A 22,155-nucleotide genomic window follows, 5' to 3' on the forward strand; every position below is an offset into this window, starting at 1 on the left:
AACAAGTATGCCTTGAATTTATACCTTTAGCTCAACTATGCTTGGCTCTGGCTGTTCTCAAAATGCATCATGGGTATGATTCCACCGGTTCAGGAGCCTCCACTACCTAAAAAAAACTAGAGAAAATACTTGTATGTGTGCTGTGCCTATTTTAGTCTACGAGTGGGCAGTTTTGGGGTGAAAACCTACCTTTGATCGCTTGATGCCAGGTTCACCGTGGATACCTGAATAGTGGAAGGGAACAGAGCTATCAATTTTAACCAAAGAAACTAGAGAAGCTTTTTAAATTTCCCTTTTCACACTGACAGAACATTAAAAAAAACACGCATGTACTGCATGTAACCAACAGGGGTCCCCACAGCGACAAGGATCACACACCGGCTTCCCACCCATGAACACTGACAATAGGCTCTATGCACAGCAGCATATTGGAACAAAATTGGGCCTCTTCCTTACTTCCTTCACAGGTTTTACCAATGATACTAATGAAGGCTCTGTTCCATTTCGTGTAGCACAGTGGTTCTCAAACCTTTTAATTTCAAGGACCCAAGTAACTCTGAGAGTGTACAAATTGAACCAAATCCATTTGTACACTCTCAGAGTTACACACCCCTAAGGAACCATTTGGAACCATGAGGGTCCCTGGACCACACTTTGAGACCCACTGGTGTAGCAGAGTGTTTCCAGTGAGCCAACATGCACAATATCAGCACCCTGACTCTGTTTGACCAGAATGGAACAGAGCCTTCATTAGTATCATAATGGTAACACCTGTGAAGGAAGTAAGAAGAGGCCCAATTTCTCTCCAAAATGGCTGCTGTGCATAGAGCCTATCATAGATATATATAAAGGCTAGATGGCTCAAGGGGGCGTCGCGAGCATAGCTCAACCGCGGCCATCTTGGGACGGTCATTCATAACATTATGTCTATGGTGCATATACTTTGAAATAACCATAGCGTGCTCAATTTTCATCCGATTTTCAATTGGTTTGGTGTGTTGTAAACACCAAATATGTAGTTATGATACTGCATACTTATAATTATAATCATGTTTTTTTAATATAAAATTAAGTATGAAGTATCATAACTACATCTTTGGTGTTTACAACACACCAAACCGTTTGAAAATCGGATGAAAATTGAGCACGCTATGGTTATTTCAAAGTACATGCACCATAGACATAATGTTATGAATGACCGTCGCAAGATGGCCGCCATGTGGCAACGTCGTACTCCATTGGCCAGCAGCGCGGGTGAGTCATCTAGCCTTTATATATATCTATGGAGCCTATTGCCAGAGGCACCGCTGCAGGGAATTGAAGCAGGCTCAGGACACATTCATTTATGCATGCATGTATGTTTGCTTCAATCTGAGGGAAAGAAGTTTCCTTGTCTTCATCCTTTCCACTAACTGTCTTATCAATCCAAATGAATGCATCCGTCCATCCACCCCTCCCCTCCTCCCTCTCACCCAGTCCCAGTTCCATGTCTCCAGGTGGAAGGTCAAATGAAGGCAGACATCCAGGGGCACTGCAGGGAGACAGACTCACTCCCAGAGTACCTGAGGATGGAGAATACACACACGCATGTTATTTTTCTTTTAGCACTATTGTACGTTTCAATATTTCGATATTGCCCAGGCCTAGACAGATGCATGCATGCATGTTTTATGGATGCACAAAAATACACGCAAAACCTTATAAACCATATCCCATCATCTACCATAACAGGATGTAGGAACCTGCATTGACTCACCAATCCCCTTCAAGGCCTCTGTCACCTTGGAGACGATCTGGTCCAATGGACAGCCTTCCTCTGCCAATGCACCTGCCAGCTAACACACAAACAATATATAGTGACGTTTATTTAAAAACAATAGTGAATTATGGACAGTGTTTTTTAGCCCCTCAAACAGACATAGGGCTGCAACTATTGAATATTTTCTTAGCGATTATTCTATCGATTACTTTTTCGAAATAATCGAGAAGCACGCTTCATATATACACACCGGCCATTTCATTAGACACACCTCTCCAACTGCATGTTCACGCAAAGTTCCTGTATGCCTCAAACTTGTTTAATGTTGCTTTACAGTGAAAATCCCCTTTAACTGTTAAATTCAAGGTTGAATTTCTACAGAAATGTAATTAATGGAACTCTTAAGAATGGTAATTTAAGTTTACTTTCCTTGCCTTGTAAACCAAAGCTTACCTTGTGTATGAACACGGTCCCACACAAGCCACGCCTCCCTGCCTTGCTGGGACGGTCAAACGCACAGTCCTCGGCGACTATCACCATGTCAACGGAGACGCCGTGGTTACGGGCCTGCTCAGCAGCCAATCCAAAGTTGAGACGGTCACCGGTGTAGTTTTTAACGATGAGAAGGACCCCCGAGGCGCCTAGGAGAAGAGGGTTGATTTAATCCAGTGATTCTATAACTTTTTAATTTCAAGGACATACAGAGTATCAAACATAGGTCACACACACACACACACACACACACACACACACACACACACACACACACACACACACACACACACACACACACACACACACACACACACACACACACACACACACACACACACACACACACACACACACACACACACACACACACACACACGACTATACCTGCATTGTGCAGACACAGTACAGCAGCTAGGATACTGGCAGGAGGAGGAGAGGCAAAGACCCCCCCTGCTACTGCTGCTGACAGCATACCTCTACCTATATAACCTATAGATAGATAGATAGATAGATAGATAGATAGATAGATAGATAGATAGATAAAGACGGACGGACAGACAGACAGTAGAATTGGATAAAACAAAAAGCAGATTATGTAACAAAAACATAACCAGTTCCTCTGTCTGTTGGTTTCGTGAACCATTCAATTTGTTAATAAGCTCGTGAGGCAGGTCATACGAGGTCTAAAGTTTCAAATGTTCCGCTGTGTTATGTTTTTCATAATAATGACATAATACCCGTTTAACCCATTAAGACCGGGAACGCATCTGTTTAATTTTAAGATTTCTTTGCCTATTCAAAAATAGCTATTATATTTATATTAGACTATATAATAATCGCTATTTTTGAAAAATCGTGAAAATGTGTGCACATTTTTGAATATATATATTATTTTTTAAGCAAACATTGTAACTCAAATCTTTGCTTCTGGGGGGTTCTACAAATGTCTTCTAAATCCTTTTTTAAATGATCTTGCTATAATATCAGTGGTCCAGATGTGAGTTACAAATGTTTGCTTTAAAATATATATATATATTCAAAGATTTGCACACTATGAGCTTGTATATCTGCTATTTTTGAATAGCCAAAGTATTAAAATAATGATTAAAGTGGTTGAAATCGTAAAATGACACAGATGCGTTCCCGGTCTTATTTCCTATAATACCCGTTTAACCCATTGAGACCTGAAGCCGATTCTACACGTCTCCTAAATCTCAACAGTATTCTGAAAAACCTATGTTTCTATATCAGTGGTGCTCAATCTTTTTCATGTCAAGGACCCCCAAAATGATATGTATTTGGCCGCCGACCCCCATCAAAATATTTTGTTCCAGGGACCCCCAGAAGCAAAGATTTTAGTTAAAAACGGTTCGCTTTAAAAGAATATATATTCAAAGATTTGCACACATTTTCACGATTTTTCAAAAATAGCAGATCTACAAGCTCGTAGCGTGGCACTCGGTGCCGCGCTATGAGCTTGTATATCTGCTATTTTTGAATAGCCCAAAGTGTAAAAGAATGCTTTTTAGCTCAAATCTAAAAATGACACAGTTCCAGGTCTTAATGGGTTAATAGCAGTGTAGTGCAGTGTGTATACCTGCATGCGCTGGCTCATGTCCAGAGCCTCCCCCAGACAGCAGGGCCACTTTGCCTCTCAGGGCGTCCGGGTCCGAGCGCACCACCACCCTGTGTCCCTTCAGCAAGGACAGCCCTCCACTGGACCTCACCACGCCGTCCAGAGCCTCATCCACACAGCTGTCCACACAGTTCAGAAGCTTCTTCTGTGGCTGAGGAGGAGGAGGAAGAGGAGATATGAGAAGAAGAGTTAAACTAAGCCACAAGCTGTAAACCATCAAGTCCTACCCAGTGTTCAATCCTGGCATGGGACACCAAACTTCTACCCATCTTTCAAGAGAGGAACCCTGCTTGTCCAAGTTAGATACTATGCTTATGAGCTTCAAAAGGAGTAGTTCACCGAAAAAAAATATTATTTTCTATCAATTACACACGCCATGAAGCCTTGAATTATTGGAGATTTTTTAGTTTTTGTGGCATTCCTAAGCCAATAATTCAATGACAGGGTGGCTGCTCAGTACTCTTTTTCTCCTACTCTTTGAGTCTCCTACTGGATAGACTTCGGTGGTCGTCGCCGGTCATCAAATTATTGGCTTAGGAATTCGACAAAAACAAAAAAACTATTTTTTTTGGATGAATCACTGCAGATGTGCTAGTCAAACACATAGCCTATTCTATCATACAGGTTGGTTAGAATTTTGTTTTGTTTTAATTATTCATGGAAAATAAGCTCCGGGTTGCAGCTGTTTTTAGCCCTAGAACTGTGATATTATATACATACATTTCATGTATTGTATTCCATATACACAGACATAGATGCCCTCCTGTGTCTGTGACTAATTGCAAAGTGTGTACTCAGCCAATAATTACTTGCTACGACTTGGTGTCAGCAACAGAAAACGTGTTTACTAAAACTATCTCCACTTTTGGGGCACACTATTGACAGTTGCGTTGAGGTTTGTGTGGAGTCGCCAGGGCAATTAATGACACCTGTCGTGTGCCTCGTAATCAGTGGTGGAAAAAGTACTCAAATGTTTTACTTAAGTAAAAGCATCAATACTGCAATGTAGAAATACTCTGTTACAAGTAAAAGTCCATAATTAAAAATGTACTTGTGTAAAAGTACAAAAGTATTGGTATGAAAATGTACTTAAAGTACCAAAAGTAAACGTACTAAAATTTTGAAAATAGCAGATCTACAAGCTCACAACGCGTCGCGATGCGACGCGTTGTGAGCTTGTAGATCGGCTATTTTCAAATAGCTTAGGTGTAAAATAGGGCTAAAGTGGTTAATGGATGTTTTATAATATAATCATGTATATCTGCAAAGTAACTAGTAACTAACGTTTTCAAATAATTGTAGTGGAGTAAAAGTACAATATTTGCCTCTGAGATGTAGTGGAGTACAAGTAAAAGTACTGCAAATTGGAAATACTCCAGTAAAGTGAAAGTACCTCAAAATTGTACTTAAGTACAGTACTTGAGTAAATGTACTTAGTTACTTTACACCACTGCTCGTAATACGTGCTCAGCTCACTGGAGAAATGTCATGATGTGGTGAGGTCCATGTGAAACTCGTGGGAAAGTGAAGATATAAATAAACACACGTTTTCTGCCAGAACCTTCAAATGGATATGACAGTAGATGACAATAGCTGACCTCAAGTCGCAGCAATTAATTATCAGGTATAACGGTCAGCAGCGCTACAATGATGAGTCACCGACACAGGAGGGCATATGGCTGTGGAATACATGTATACAGTGATTACAGTCATGGATGAACTTCAACCTGGTGTTTGCACTTTCTCCCTTTTTGGTCCGTACATCTATAAACATTCACATTTCAAACATAAAGTGCTTGCTTACCCCATGGCCACGGATGTTACAATTATGCACGGGCCCTCAGAAGTACCCGTATCTTCCGTAATGTTCAATAAAAAAACATTTTAATCCGATCGGTGGCCATTTTCTCCCTATTTTCGTCATAGGCATTCAACTACCCGACCCTATCGGTTGGAAAGGTGTATTGCACTCCGATACATTATAACTGAGAAATTATTATTTATTTGATTATTTGTTCAAAATAATATGCAGATTTCGTCGAGGGACACCTCAACAAAATCTGCATAGTATTTTGAACACGAGTAAAAACTTGGATCATACTGTGCCTATTATTGCCTAATCTTATCATTCATTTTTAACGGACTATGATCTGCTGCTATCAAGTGCACAGTGCACACCAAGCGGAAAATGAATCTATCAACAAATCAGAGCTACATTAACTGTCTATTCAAAGGCACAATTGCCAGCAATAATGCTATCATTGTATTTGTGGGACCGTGGGACGTTTCATATGTTGTTTTTAATCCCAGTTTTACCTCCATTCTTCGCTCAGAGACGTCAGATCGACTCGCTTCCTTTGCACGTTGGCTCCGTTCCGTTGGGCCACGCCCACCTGCACGGTCTAGTCATCATCCCATGGTCTGGAGGGACGGCAGCGGAGTTGCGTTGCTAGGGAACAGCTTGGGGGCCCAGGTTATGTCAGGTGAAGTCAAGGCACCCGTTTAGCTTCTTTTCGCAGTGGTGGAAAAAGTAAAATTCTTTACTTAAGTAAAAGTACCAATACTGCAATATAAAAATACTCTGTTACAAGTAAAAGTCCCAAATAAAAAATGTACTTGAGTAAAAGTACAAAAGTATTGGCATCAAAATGTACTTAAAGTACCAAAAGTAAAAGTACTAAATATTTGAAAATAGCCGATCTACAAGCTCACAACGCGTCGCAATGCGACGCGTTGTGAGCTTGTAGATCTGCTATTTTCAAATGGCCTATGTATAAAATAGGGCTAAAGTGGTTAATGTATGTTTCATTATATCATAGTTTATATCTGAAAAGTAACTAGTAACTAAAGTTTTCAAATAATTGTAGTGGAGTAAAAGTACAATATTTGCCTCTGAGATGTAGTGGAGTAGAAGTAAAAGTATTGGAAATTGGAAATACTCAAGTAAAGTACAAATACCTCAAAATTGTACTTAAGTACAGTACTTAAGTAAATGTACTTAGTTACTTTCCACCACTGTCTTTTCGTTTGTATTTTACTACATGCATGTTATTCTGTTGCCTTGTTTTGATCTGTATAGCACTTTGGTTAACCTTGGTCATTTAAAAAAAATAAAGAAGATATTTTTAGTTTAGTTTATAGTAGAGAATGGACACGAAACACAACAGGGAGAGAGAGAAAGACATTTGAGTTGAGTTTGTTGATTACTTTTGATGCAGCAATGGTCTTATTATTTTCTTTCTTTCTTTTTCTTTTCTTTTTTTTGAGGTATTAAAAAGGTCTTAAAAGTCCTTAAATTGTCACTTCAATGTCATCAGGGGAGTGGGGACCCTGATGACAAAAAATCACGTGGGGGGGGGGGGGGTCCCGACCCATAGGTTGAGAACAACTGTTCTAGACTGCCAGATACTGCTATATCCAACGAGCTAAAAGTGTGTTGGTGTTGGCATGCTAATGAGCCAGGTGTGTCTCGGCGGAGTACAGGCTGGCAAATGTGGGTAGAGTGGTCTTCAACGTTTTCAGGCCTAGGACCCCCTAGCTGAGAGAGATGAAGCAGGGACCCCCTACTCTATATTATATAATTAAAGTTTTTTTTTACTTAGTCTGCTCTTTTTTTCCCTCTACACCTATAGCCTCTTTGCCAAAAATAGCAGATCTACAAGCTCACAACGCCTCGCAGCGCGAGGCGTTGTGAGCTTGTAGATCTGCTATTTTTGGCCAAAGATCTCCTCACAAAAGAGGATGCTAGCGTTCAAGTGGTTAAGGTAAAAAAAAGAAATCATATCACACAAATATTTGGCGGACCCCCTGTAGTAACTCTGAGGACCCCCTAGGGGTCCCGGACCCCCTGTTGAAGACCCCTGCGGTAGAGTGTTCCCTCTTCTTTGGAGGAGGGAGGGGCTGCGCACGTTGTGTGTCCTGTCTCAGCCTGGGGTACCACGTTGAGAGGTGCAATAAGAATATGAAAAATATTATTTTACATAATCTAAGCGAGAGTTAATTCCCCCCCCCCCCCTTTATAGAATTATTCCAATGAATAATTCAGTCTGTAATGTGTAAACAAAGCACTGTGGCCCTTGTACCAAACGGCTCAGTGCAAACTACAGTATCGTTGAAATGAACAGACGTTTAATTGTGTCTCTTCTCCAGGCAATCGGCTCCTTGACACGGTACCCTCTACCACTGCAGAACGCCAGAGAGGCCAAGATCCTCCAGAACTTTGGGGACGGGATCTGTAAAATACTGGATGAGAAACTACAGAAGTACTACAGAGAGAACGGTACGAGAGGAATGGAATGAAGAGAGGATGAATGGACGGGATAAAACTTGTGCAGTAGTACCTGGGCAATGTATTGATTATTATATTGATTTTGTTATACGGTTTATGAGTTTTGTAGGATTTTGATTTTTGAATATAGTGTTGTCTGTTCCTGGTTTTGTTTATTTCCAGAGATTCCCCTGTCGTCATATTTTCAACCCCCTCCGTTGTCATAATGGGAGCGCGTGTCATAGGGAAATTCGTCTATTATAACCGATGCAAAGTTATTTTTTTCTCTACTACTACTCATTGTGGAGTCTCATGATAGTCAAACATGCAGTGAAAGTTCCTGAGAGGCTACCGCTAATGACGAACGAGCTAACGCTAGTTGCTTGTTTCTCAACATGGCAACACCAAGTTGCAAGGTTCTGGGAGAGAAACAAGCAACAAGCAGGTAAGGAAACAGTGTCCTACTGTAGATGATGTAAGATGTTGTCAAGTTTGGCAGCCATGTGGCTTGACCATGCACACCTCAACATTACCCTTGTTACTTTTGTGTTTTGGTTTTTCAGGAACGTCGGGCCACTCTGAGCAGGACGGTCTACCAACTGTACAGTACCCAAGGACCACTGTCATAAACACACACACACACACACACACACACACACACACACACACACACACACACACACACACACACACACACACACACACACACACACACACACACACACACACACACAAAGATAAAGACACACATAGAAAATCAACCACACACATACTACTTGTATATTGACTTACACACAAACACCCACACATAAAGGAAAAGGCTGCCGTCATTTATTTAGTTTGCACATTTCTTTCTTATTGTCAACACACTTTTGCCTACGAAAAGGACAAAGATCTGCTTGCCGATGCTGTTGCTGTCACCATGGGGTCTCAGCAAGGCTGGGGTAGCCCATAGGTGACCCAAGTATGGTGTGACTGTGGCCACTGGCCACACACATTATGTGATGATGGAGCAGAGCAGATATAAGAACATTGGCGCCAAGCTGGTGCAGGACGTGGCCAACAACACCAACGAGGAGGCTGGTGATGGCACGGCCACGGACATGGCACGGTCCCTGGCACGTGCCATCATCGCCAAGGAGGGCTTTGACACAGCCATCCTGGTGGAGATCCGTCATGGCGTCATGATGATGGCTGTGGATGCTGTGATCAACCTGCTGAAGAAGCTGTCCAAGCCTGTCACAACCCCAGAGGAGATTGCACAAGTTGCCACAATCTCAGCCAATGGTGATGTAGAGATCGGACATCATCTCTAATGCCATGAAACAAAAGTACCAAATTTAGTTTTTCTAAAAAGTATGGCCAGTGGCAGTCATAGAACTCTGCTGCCCAGAGCATGTACATTTGAATATTTACTCTCAAGTCTTAAACCACTTAAACCTTATACCAGTGGTTCTCAAACTTTTTCATGTCAAGGACCCCCACATTGACACTTATTAGCCCACGGACCCCCATTTGAAAAGATATGCCAGGGACCCCCATAAGAGAAGAGTTTTACAGCTCTAGCAGTGATTCTCAGCCATTTTAATGTCAAGGACCCCCAATTTGACATGTATTAGGCTACAGACCCCCATGTAATGGCATTTCTATCTCTGGGACCCCCTGGAACTCCCTCAAGGACCCCTGGGGGTCCCTGGACCACACTTTGAGAACCAATGCCTTATACGGTACATGGTTGTATATCTCTCGTGGCCAGACTGTTGCCTCCCACAATTTTCAAATGTTTCCGGTCATACAGTCTGGGACTCGGAAGCTCTGATCATGAGCAGAATATAAAGCGGATGTGAAGCCTCCTCCCCACTTCCGTTTGGTCTTTACAGTCGCGCAAATGTATCCTAATATAAATACAAATCATCTTGCACCGCATTGTGAGCTTGTAGATCTGCTATTTTTGCCAAATGTTCACCTATTTTCGACAAACGTTCGCCTATTTTTGACACATTCTTTTTTTTGCCTAATGTTAATCCAGGAAAGGGACGATAGGGTTGATATGGTTAATGAACGTTGAACATTACAGTGACCGTTTATAGCAGTGATGATTTATGCTGAACTAAGGACCAGTTCCTGTGATAACGGAATGGACTGCAGTTCTATGACCTTTTGTACATGAGCTACACCTGGCTTTGGGCTACAAGGACCATACTTGAAAAGCATGTTTTGATCTGGGTCTTTTTTTGCAGACCAGTCTTAGTTTCTTTAAACTCCATCACCTAACAAATTATCCCCTCAAACACTAGTAGATTTACATTTGCACCAAGAGTTAACAGTGGTGTTTATACGGTCCATGTAAATCTCAAAATGCTGCTTTATTTTATATATTGTTTTCTACTGAAGAAGAAGAATGAAGAATTGCCACAATTGGCGTTGGAAAAAATAAAGTGTTTAATTTTGAATAGCATACACTGTATGCATTTGGGCGTATGGTTTATGCTTCCATGTCAATCTGAAAATAGTAGCTATAAGTTAAGGCCAGTCCACACCAATGCAACTCCTTGCAACTCCTTGTAGTCAGGGAATATTATCAGAATAATGTCAAATCTTGGAATAAATAAATAAACGGCCATAGCCAACCTTTTCCAGGATTTTTTTGGTGTAAAAGCCCATTGAGATTGGGGCGTTTTTAATCCCTAACGTTTTAAATCCTATGCAACTTTGCATTCACACTATTTTTATTTGATTTTATCTTATTTTATGTATTTATTTATGTATTTTTCGCATTCTACTAGTTTAACAAATACATGCACTTCTCACTGGAAAAGATTGACACAGTGAGGCTTGGAAAGGGAAAGCTAGTGATTATGATGAGGTCTTATTCAGAGGTCTGAGAGTGTTTTTAATGAATGGTTCCTTGTTTTCGTATGTTGCTTTGCTGTCAAAGCACATGAGGTGTTGACCGTTCTGCTGTAGAACAGAGAGTTACTGTAGTCCATTTCCTCCTTGAATGCTGACCTTTTATTAAGTTGTAATTATACACTAGGAGGTAAGAGACTGTACAATGAAATATTATAAGCCTACAATTTGGTCTGTATATAGTCTAGGACCTGGCTAAGATATGTATGCACTTAATTTAGGAGAGAATATCTCAACTGTTCTTGGCTAATATGACCCCAGGGAACAACTTAGGAACTTTGACTAATTCTCTATCCGGGACGAAATACCCGAAAATGACCACGCCCTTTTTAAAATGACCATAACCGGATCACTATTTCCAACATGGTAAACCGTTGGAGCTGCAGATTTACTGAGTTGCTCAAAATGTTCATAATTCTTATGTTTAGGGAAACATAGTAAAGTGTAACATTTCTAATTTGATCTTTTATGACAGAACAGCCACTGTTATTGAAACAATAGAATGATTTAAGAGTAGAACTCATTCCTAATGATATACAGCTACAGCTAGTACAGTGCAACAATGCTCAGCATAAAATGTAATACTATATAGTATTACTATATACTGACCATCTTAATCCAGCCCGCCAAGTCCTCAAAGAAAAACAAAATGCCCCCCCATCCATCAGTATTCTTCCATCCGTATGTACTCAAATGTTTTATGTTTATGTAACAGTGAAACAGTCAACCTTGAGTCCATATTTATAACCTAATGCAATGTGTTTGATCAGTGACCTATGGAGTGGTGCATATCAGACAAGATAAGATACTGTATACATTTATAGGCTCATTTAAAAGTTGATACGGCATTGACGTGGATTGTTTTATGCAAGTTATCTTTTTATTGTAAGGCCAGAGTACACCAGAGTGATACAGTACAGCTGTAAAAAAAAAAAACGGAACATTATTGTTGTGAAGACAAGTACCTTATTGTAGTAAGGTAGGCTACTGTCTACCAAATTCATGCAGTTGTAACATAATTCAGCACCATGTGTTTCACGTTTCAATTCAATTGTACAATGTGTGGCAGTTCACTCACTTTATCGAAGTCAGTATAAACCCCTGGAAATAAATCTTGCTCACCCCTGGGCTAGTATGATATCATACTAGTCAAAGGTGTATAGAGTTGTTTACAATATGTTTATATCACATTATGGTCTTGGTGTTACAACAGCAACAACCTTACTGGCACCTGCACGATCCAGTAAGGTTCACAAGTCTTAGTAATGGAGTCCCAGTACCAGCACAGCTGGAAATCTGGGATATTTTGTTGGACGGAGGTTGTCTGATCCAATAGAATGGTCTGAAGCAGTTTTTACATGCTGAATGAGAGTGTGTGTGTGTGTGTGTGTGTGTGTGTGTGTGTGTGTGTGTGTGTGTGTGTGTGTGTGTGTGTGTGTGTGTGTGTGTGTGTGTGTGTGTGTGTGTGTGTGTGTGTGTGTGTGTGTGTGTGTGTGTGTGTGTGTGTGTGTGTGTGTGTGTGGGGTGCAGTATGTATCAGTTATTGCAGAGCTGTTCTGTTGTTGTAGTAACACCAAGACAAATTCCTAGCAACCATTTGTTGTTTAGCAATTAACTTTTCTGATTCTAATTTAAACATAATATGTTCAAATTCCATACACCTTTGACTATGATAGTGTTCAATGCATGCTCAGCATTGATGTGCATAGTGTACTGGCTGTTGCTGTATACTTTGGGTTCTATAGTCATATTATATTGTTTCAATAAAATGACATTGTTTTCTCCAGTTTGATCTTAATTTGATCTCATTCCTACAACTACTGTATACACTCAATCTGGATGAAACTTACATCCAGATTACATAACATGTTTGGTATAGTGGCCATTTTTTTAATAATTATGTCAGAGTGATCTAGATGGATTCAATCATAAATATGAGCATTCCAATGTGTTTCTAATGCTCAAAAAGCATAAAGTAGACACCAAGTTTGCCAAAAATGACAAAGATTAAGGTAAGTAAAACACATTTTAAAAACTAATATTTCTTTGAAATATGTAAAATAGAGGTCCAGCCACACCCATCATAAAGATAAGCATTCCAACATGTTTCTAATTGTCAAAAAAACAGGTTCAAAAGTTATAGACAAAACCGTTTTTTAGCTGTTCTGTCATAACATTTCAAATTAGAAATATTGCACTTTTCTATGTTTCCCTAAACATAAGTATTCTGAACATTTTGAGCACCTCAGTAAATCTGTAGCTCCAACGGTTTAGCAGATAGAGCCATGTTGGAAGTAGTGCACCGGTTATGGTCATTTTAAAAAGGGCATGGTCATTTTCGGGTATTTCGTCCCGGATAGAGAATTAGTCAAAGTTCCTAAGTTGTTCCCTGGGGTCATTTTAGCCAAGAACAGTTGAGATATTCTCTCCTAAATGAAGTGCATACATATCTTAGCCAGGTCCTCTACTAATACCTATAAATGCTTTTCTATTCCATGTAAACCAACAGCAAGTGCCTAAAAGTGGGTATAATTTGAAACTTGTGTGTTCTGAGCTTTTTCATCTGGACCATGTACATAACACAGCTATGAATTACTGTAGTGGGGGGGGGGGGGGGGGGGGGTTGTTTCCAAAGACAAAATAGTTCAATCAAACAATCTCATATGGTGACATATGCATGTAAATTAGACTAATGATTATATATCAGAAACTGATTCCCTGGTATATATATATTTAAAAAATTATGGCAGATGCATCATGCCTATTAAAAAAACTATTGTGCAATGTAGAACATTTACTGTCTAAAGTATCAACTATAGGCTACACTTGATAGGATGAAAGGCAACTCAGAAGATGCATTTGTGTCCCCTGACAGTTAAAGCTGTTAAACCAAAGGTCCAGTCGACTGTACCACTGTCCTGTCCACTGAGGTCACAATACTGAATGGAATTCATTCATCATTCAATTTGACAATGCTGCTGGTAAAATATGTAGGAACTTAATCTTGTTTCCTGAAATAACACACAATGAATAATTCCATGAACACTTCAGGTGCAACTGAAGTGAGGGGACAAAAAAATTATAATGCAGATGTCAAGCAATGACACAACAGCTACTGTATAAGGCATCACTGAATTGGCCACCAGATGTCAACCTTGTGTAATTTTCAGGTTTCCCCTTTATTATGATCAAGCTCACCTGTCTTGCCATGACTTATTTGTAATCCTAGAGGATATTAGAGTGTTTCACTATAATATATGAGCTCACTGGAGTCTGGAGGAAGTGGAGAGAGTGTGGAACTAGTGAGAAAGTCGAGATATTTTACTAAAATACACATGTTCTGCCATACTCTACCCCAAATAAATACCCCTGATTATCTTGTAACCTTGTGTCACCACCACCAGGCTTTTCCACAGGAAATGATGGTGTAGTGTGAGAGTCCAGCTGTACAACGTTCAACCACAAGCTGAACCTGTTTGTGCTACACATTCACTGTCTTTTTAAAACCACTGCCTCCTGGCAAACATCCAGGAAGTCCCTCCCTTTGCCTCTCCCACTTTTCTTCAGAAGAAACAAAACTCAGAGCTGTTGTGTGTTTCTCTCTCAGTCTCTCTTCAGAGTAAACCAGAGTGCTGTGTGTTTTCTCTCAGTGTGAGTGTGGTTGTCAGTCAAATGGCAGAACAGCAGGAGAAGCAACAGACATGTGAGCTGGACCAGGACCAGTTCTGCTGTCCTGTCTGTCTGGATCTTCTAAAGGAACCAGTGGGTCTACAGTGTGGACACAGTTACTGTAGAAGCTGTATTGAGGGTTACTGGGACCAGTATGAGGAGACTGGAGTCTACAGCTGTCCCCAGTGCAGAGAGAGCTTCAGTCCCAGACCTGTTCTGAGGAAGAACACCTTGCTGGCTGAGGTGAGATGACCTTACAAGTTACAACCACACATTAAACTACATGTTCTGCTACACAAAACTCCTTGTTGACTATTGTGATAGATGGTATACTATATGTTGGTTATTTACTACACGTTATGTTTTGTATGTTGATATTGTCCACAAATACTAAGAATATTATTTAGATAGCATGTTAGACCAGTGGTTCTCAAAGTGGAGTCTGGGGACCCCCAGGGGTCCATGAGGGGGTTCCACCTGGGGACCCCAATAAAATGTGTTAATAGAGCATCACAGTCTGTTTAACCACTGTAACCCTATACATCAGCTATTTGAAAATTGCTGATCTACAAGCTCACAATGCATCACAACACGATATGCAATCTTTTAAAACATTTTAACAACATAAATCTTGTGTGGGGGTCCCTGGCACAAAATATTTTCAGATGGGGGTTCGTGGACAAATACATATTGATTTGGGGGTCCTTGACATGAAAAGGTTTGAGAACCACTCAAACCACGCAAAGACCCAAATTCGAATCTGACTCCTGGTCTTGTCACACTTTAGTCTAGTTTAGTTTAGTTTAGTTTAGTTTATTAGCACATTGAAACAGATGCTAGGTGTGATATTATATTAGTTTCTTTACAGTCTACAGTACTTACCTTATGCTGTCATTTTGTTGATTAGGGTAATTTACTCTGATCTTTGACTGTGTTAGTCACTGGTTAATCATTAAACTCTAGCGTCCCTATTCTTGCCATGTCATTCATCTTCTAGTTCTAACAGCGTCTACTAAATGCTTACATTTTTACAACATACTGTAAAGCAATCAACTTTATGGAATGCAAAGTTCAGAACCACAGTGTTCAGATAATGTTACAATGATCTTACTAGATGAACTAATACCTGTAATGTCTCACTGTGTTTATCACCATGAACCTCACAATGACAGTGTTGTATTTGTCATCAGTGAGTGACCTCCCCTCCTCTTCTCTTTACTTCCAGGTTGTGATGAAGCTGAGCAGTACAGGAGGTCAGCAGTCTTCTGTCTCTGCTGCTCTGCTGTACGCCGGTCCAGCAGACGTGGCCTGTGATTTCTGCACCGGAGCCAGACGTCACAAAGCTCTCATGTCTTGTCTGGTGTGCCTGGCCTCTTACTGTGAGACTCACCTCCAGCCTCACTACAATGTTCCTGTGTTGAAGAAGCACAAGCTGGTCCCAGCCACCAACAAACTGCAGGAGAAGATGTGCTCCAGTCATGACAAGCTGATGGAGGTGTTCTGCCGCACAGACCGCCAGTGTATCTGCTATCTGTGCACCATGGATGAACATAAGGGCCATGACACTGTGTCAGCTGCTGCAGAGAAGGCAGAGAAACAGGTAGGACCACGATCACTTGAAGATAAATCATAAGAGAGATCATGTTTTAAATATAGAAGCAGAACTAAATAACCATGTCAGAGACATTAAAAGCACAAACCAGGGTGTACAATAACAAGTATTAAAGGATGAAGTACACTCCTTTTGGACCCAATGAAAAACAGATGTGATTGATCACTTTTCATATGGTAACCCATTCAATCTGGGAATGCATGTCTGTCATTTTAGATTTGCTTTGGCTATTCAAAAATAGCAGATACACATGCTCATAGCGTGGCACCGAGTGCAGCGCTATGAGCTTGTAGATCTGCTCATTTTGAAAAATCGTGAAGATTTGTGCAAATCTTTGAATACATATTTCTTAAATCGAACATTTGTAACTGTCAAATGTCTCAACAAATGTCTTAATTATCTGAAAAACTATCGTTGCTATATCAGTGGCATTCAAACCTTTTCTTGTCAAGGACTCCCCAAAATGTTGTTTTAGGCCGCCGATCCCCATCAATGTTGTTCCAGGGACCCCCAGAAGCAAAGATTTGAGTTAAAAATGTTGTTTCAAAAAATGTATTCAAAGATTTGTACAAATGTTAAAGATTTTTCTAAAATAGCAGATCTACAAGCTTGTAGATCTGCTATTTCTTAATAGCCAAGTTATAAAAATAATTGTTATAGCTAAAATCCCAGATTGAATGAGTTAATTCATCTTGCCCCTGCAAAAGTGTATTTTGAGGAAGTTACAAAGTTGATTTAAGATGATGTGTGGATCCAAATCCTCACTCTCACTTGTTTTTACCTCGTATCCTGTATGAGTTCTCTTTCTCCTGATTGGATAGAATTGGTATCCCGACTTGAAAATGTGCTTTGTTTACAAGCCAAACTGTCTCTTCCTGTTTCTTGCAGAAACAGCTGGTGACAATGCAGGAGGAAGTCCAGCAGAAGATCCAGGAGAAAAAGAAGGAGCTGAAAGACCTGAGACGGGTCATGGAGGCCCTGAACGTGAGCTGATGTTATGATAATAGTTCTTGTTCTTGTGTTTACTGTGATGCTACTGTATATGGATGAGACAGTGCCTTGTGTCATCAGAAGCACTAAAGAAGTGGTTCTCAAGCCTTTTCATGTCAAGGACCCCCAATTCATATGTATTTGGCTGCAGACCCACATTTGAAAATATTTATGTGCCAGCAACCCACATATAAGATTTGTGTTGTTAAAATGTTACAAAGTTATTCAAATGTTTTCACATTCTATCAAGATGTTCTTGAAAATAGCAGATCTACAAGCTCACAACGCATCACGACGAGTTCGCCATGTGTTGTGAACTTGTAGAATTTTAGGCTATTTTAAGTGGTTAAACAGATTTTTCTTTTTTTTTTATTGGTTAAACAGATGTGATGGTATATTAACATATTTTTGGGGGGACCCCCTGGAACCCCCTGAAGGACCCCTGGGGGTCCCTGCACTAAAGTACCCAGAATGACAGTAAAGAACAGTGACAGTAAAGAATCCATCATATCATGGAACTTCTGGAATGGCCAACAATACTTATGTTGTGACTGAATGTATTCCCCACAAAGTTCTACACTTACATGAGAACTTATAACCAAGAGTTTCTTTCTTCCTTTCGGCGTGTGTATGTGTGTGTGTGTGTGTGTGTGTGTGTGTGTGTGTGTGTGTGTGTGTGTGTTAATCAGAGCTCTGCAGAAGCAGCAGTGGAGGCCAGTGACAGGATCTTCAGTGAGATGATGGTCTCCATTGAGAGAAGACGCAGTGAGCTTAAAGAACTGATCAGAGATCAGCAGCAGACTGCAGTGGCTCAGACTGAGGCTCTCCTGAGGCAGCTGGAGGACCACATGGAGCAGCTGGAGAGGAGACATGCTGACCTGGAGGAGCTGTCCAACACTGATGACATCATCACTTTCATTCAGGTTCCACACATGGCATTTTACTGTTTGGTTTTGACTCATTTAGGAGAAATCAGCTTCATATTTCATCTCATTCCATCATGTCATATTATTATTACATCATAGTATATTACATAACATGACATTATTAATGCTGGTAGTTACTAATACTAATATAGTTCTAGTATACAGTAGTTGTACAGACCACAATAATATTGTCAGAATTAGGCCTGTCACAATTATTACATAATTGCCTAATCACAATTATTTGAGATAATCACAATTATTTTCCACAATTGTCATAATTGTAAACATTTTCCAAAAATAGCAGATCTACAAGATCAGCTTCTGAGCTTGTAGATTGTCTATTTCCACTATTTTGTCAAATATTGAGAATTAGAGACAAATTAAATCATCATTTGTGTGTGTGTGTGTGTGTGTGTGTGTGTGTGTGTGTGTGTGTGTGTGTGTGTGTGTGTGTGTGTGTGTGTGTGTGTGTGTGTGTGTGTGTGTGTGTGTGTGTGTGTGTGTGTGTGTGTGTGTGTGTGTGTGTGTGTGTGTGTGTGTGTGTGTGGTCAATGTACCAATTTATTGAGCTCTTGGTTTAATGATCTTCCATCCCTGTCTATACTGGTTTACTTGTCTCTCTCCAGAGTTTCCAGTCTCTCTCCAGTTCCAGTGGATCTCCAGTCTCACCCAGTGTGGTCATCTGTCCTGTGAGGTCCTTCACAGATGTGATTGATGTGGTGTCTGGTCTGAGAGACCAACTAGACAACATCCTGAAGACAACTTGGCCAGAGATATCAAAGAGAGGTGAGATTTAAATGTGTTTCTTGTTTTTCTAACCAGCCATCATAGTAAACATGGATTGATGAAGTCAGAAGGCAACTGGAGATATTTGAACTGGAGCAGACTGATGGTACACAGGTTGGCTGTCTGTCAGATTGGACAGAAACATTGAAGAATTTAAGCAAGAATATTTCTCAAAGGAGAGGTTAGGGTTAGATTTAATCACCATCTGTCCCTTATATAGACCACCCTCGGAAGCCAGCCTCTTCGACCTTGGACCAGAGATGCGGGCATGGCTACACGACACAGAGTTGGACCTCTGACGTTACACGAAAGAAGAAGGGTTAGATTTAAATGTCTTTATTGTGTTTTAACCGGCCCCTATACTGTACAGTACATTTGTAAGTGTTGAAACAGTTTGTACAGGTGGAAGTATGTCTGGGAAGGCTACTAAAGCCTGTAGTATGGGGGGCAGTAGATTAGTGTGACCTGTGTTTCATGACCTGTGTTTCATGTCACCCGCTACAGTATATAAATGCACCATTTAATATTTATTATTATTTATTATTATTTGTATTATATTTTCGTTCTTAATAAATGATCTTGAGGAGTTCTCTCTCCTGATTGAATGAAATGTGAAACCCACCTGAAAATGTATTTTCTGAAGAGCTGGGGAGACAGCTGTTACTGAACAAACACTATATAATAGCAATGATTACTATCAAGCTATAATAGGTTGACATTTTTGACAAAGCCCTTGGAACTTCAGTTTAATCCATTCTTCAGTATGATGTCTGTCATAATATGCTATATATGTGACTGTGCCTTTAAGAGAGCTACGTTACGACACTGCCGTAAAGCAGGTCTGTTGTCTTTTACGTCAGTCGTATGTTGTGACCTCCCGTAGGCTCACGCTGTATATTTTAAATGCCTGAAGTCAGCAGTAAAGTCTATTGGATTTGACCCTTTGTGTGGACATAGAAATCCTTTACAATGTCATGATGACCTTTACTGTTTTCTTGTGTCTCCAGTTGATGTTTTACATCCAGCGGAGCCTCAGACCAGAAAGGACTTTTTACAATGTGAGTCCATGTTGATGCAGGTTCTGAACGTTGAAGTTTCATTCTGATATGTTGTTATTTAAAGCTCTAATGAGTTTGATCTGAGAGACTAACTCTAAACACAATAAGGTTCATGAGGTTTGAATTCTCTTTTGTCGTGTGTTCTCACAGATTCCTCTCCTCTGTCTCTGGACATGAACACAATAAACACACTGCTCTCCCTGTCAGAGGAGAAGAGGAAGGTGACTTATACACGACAACAACAACCTTACCCTGATCATGCAGAGAGATTAACTACCTGTCAGGTGATGTGTACAGAGGGTCTGTCTGAACGTTGTTACTGGGAAGTAGAGTGGAGTGGTGGAGGGGTTTATATAGCAGTCTGTTATAAAGACGTCAGCAGACGAACCTACTTTGGATACAATGATAAATCCTGGTGTTTAGAGTGCATTGATAAAAACTACCTGTTCATACACAACACTGTTCAGACTAAAGTGTCAGGGCCTCTCTCCTACAGAGTGGGGGTGTACCTGGACCACAAGGCAGGTACTCTGTCCTTCTACAGTGTTTCTGACACAATGACCCTCCTACACACAGTTCAAACCACGTTCACACAACCTCTCTATCCAGGGATAAGGGTTTGGAACGGAGGTACAGCAGAGCTGTGTAAGACATGGTAGACATGTTAAGAATACTGATGATGATACTCAGTTAAAAACTTTGTTTTCTTCATTTGATGATAGATTTTCTCTTCTAGATAAAGCATGTGTAAGAATGATGTGTACAGTATACTACACCATCATGATCAATCAATCCATTGTGTTCCTCTCATTGCATTTCTTTAATAAGCCTGCTGCAGACAATCATTATACAGTATGCCCTGTTATCTTGTTGATATTACTACAGAGCCCTCTGTCAGTCTGTGTAGATTGGTTATACTAAATGTAGTGGTTCTCAAACTGTGGGTAGGGACCCCCAGGAGGTCCCCAAATGATATTTTGCTTAATGTGCAACATTGTTTTCTCACTCAACAGTAAACAAACCTACAAACACAAACATACCGTACATACATGTATAGTGTATCTATAATGTATACCGAGTACATTTCTAAAGTGACAATTTAAGGACTTTTTAAGACCTATTGAATACCTCTAAAATGAGACATTACTGTGTCAAAAGTAATTAACAAACTATACTATAGAAAATGGTCAAAAATTGGCCAAATATTACCTGACAAAGAGAGAATTTGTGAAAATAGCCGATCTACAAGCTCACTGTGAGCTTGTAGAGCTGCTGTTTTCACAATATTGATGAAGTCAAACTAAATGTAATGCCTCAACTCCTGCAATTCCAAGTGCTTGTCAGGGTGGCTGGTCCCCAGTTCAAATATGATTATTTTGGAGAGTCTCTCCCTGAAAAGTGTGAGAACCACTGGTGTAATGTCTTCCTCCTCAATGTGTCAATAGGGTATTGTGTGTCAACAGTTAATCGCTTATAAAAACATTTTAATGTGATGAACAATGTTTTTACCCCATTTTGTAAATACAGTCCTTCAAACAGTTACACACTTATGAAGCCATGTTAAAAACAAAAGAGGGGGGGAAAGCTTCTGTACTTTCTTTAATATCTACAAGCTCACGACTTATCTGGCAAAATGACAAAATTGTTTCAATTCATATAAAGGAGTTTAAGACCATCAGGTAATCATTATGTTTTCATTAACTTTACTTAATTTACACTGACTAGTTTTTTTTCAAAATAAATGTCAGTCTGCAACCTCTAACAGTGTTTTAGTCTGATTTGAAGAATGTTTCTGTCTCTCTGTGAAAGTTGTCTCCATGTTTAGATGACGTTTTATACAGGATGTGAAGATAGATGTTAAAACCGTCTGAGGACTGAGAGGACAAGACCAATATCTGATTAATTCTGTGTGTGTGTGTGTGTGTGTGTGTGTGTGTGTGTGAGAGCTTGTAGATCTGCTATTTCCACTATTTTTGAAAATGTGCAGCATTGTCTCTTCAAAGCCCAGAACACATTGAATATGAAACATTCAACACTATAGTAACTG

At 40.1% G+C, this 22,155-nt stretch overlaps 1 protein-coding gene and 1 pseudogene across 2 annotated transcripts in view; both read left to right on the plus strand.

The window, feature by feature from the left end:
• The window catches only part of LOC308101575 (crossover junction endonuclease MUS81-like), a 121,575-nt pseudogene that overhangs the window by 23,782 nt on the left and 75,638 nt on the right, over window positions 1-22,155 (plus strand). The window lies entirely within an intron of this gene.
• LOC308102146 (E3 ubiquitin-protein ligase TRIM47-like) lies at window positions 14,729-20,767 on the plus strand (the record flags this gene model as incomplete). Its single annotated transcript, XM_080451748.1, has 3 exons — window positions 14,729-14,979; window positions 15,962-16,336; window positions 20,576-20,767. The coding sequence occupies exons 1-3, from the start codon at window positions 14,740-14,742 to the stop codon at window positions 20,765-20,767; spliced, it is 807 nt and encodes a 268-aa protein (XP_080307874.1). The 5' UTR covers window positions 14,729-14,739.

The sequence above is a fragment of the Gymnoscopelus braueri genome (genome assembly GCF_963280865.1).
Source record: "Gymnoscopelus braueri genome assembly, chromosome: 15".
Taxonomy (NCBI): Eukaryota; Metazoa; Chordata; class Actinopteri; order Myctophiformes; family Myctophidae; genus Gymnoscopelus; species Gymnoscopelus braueri.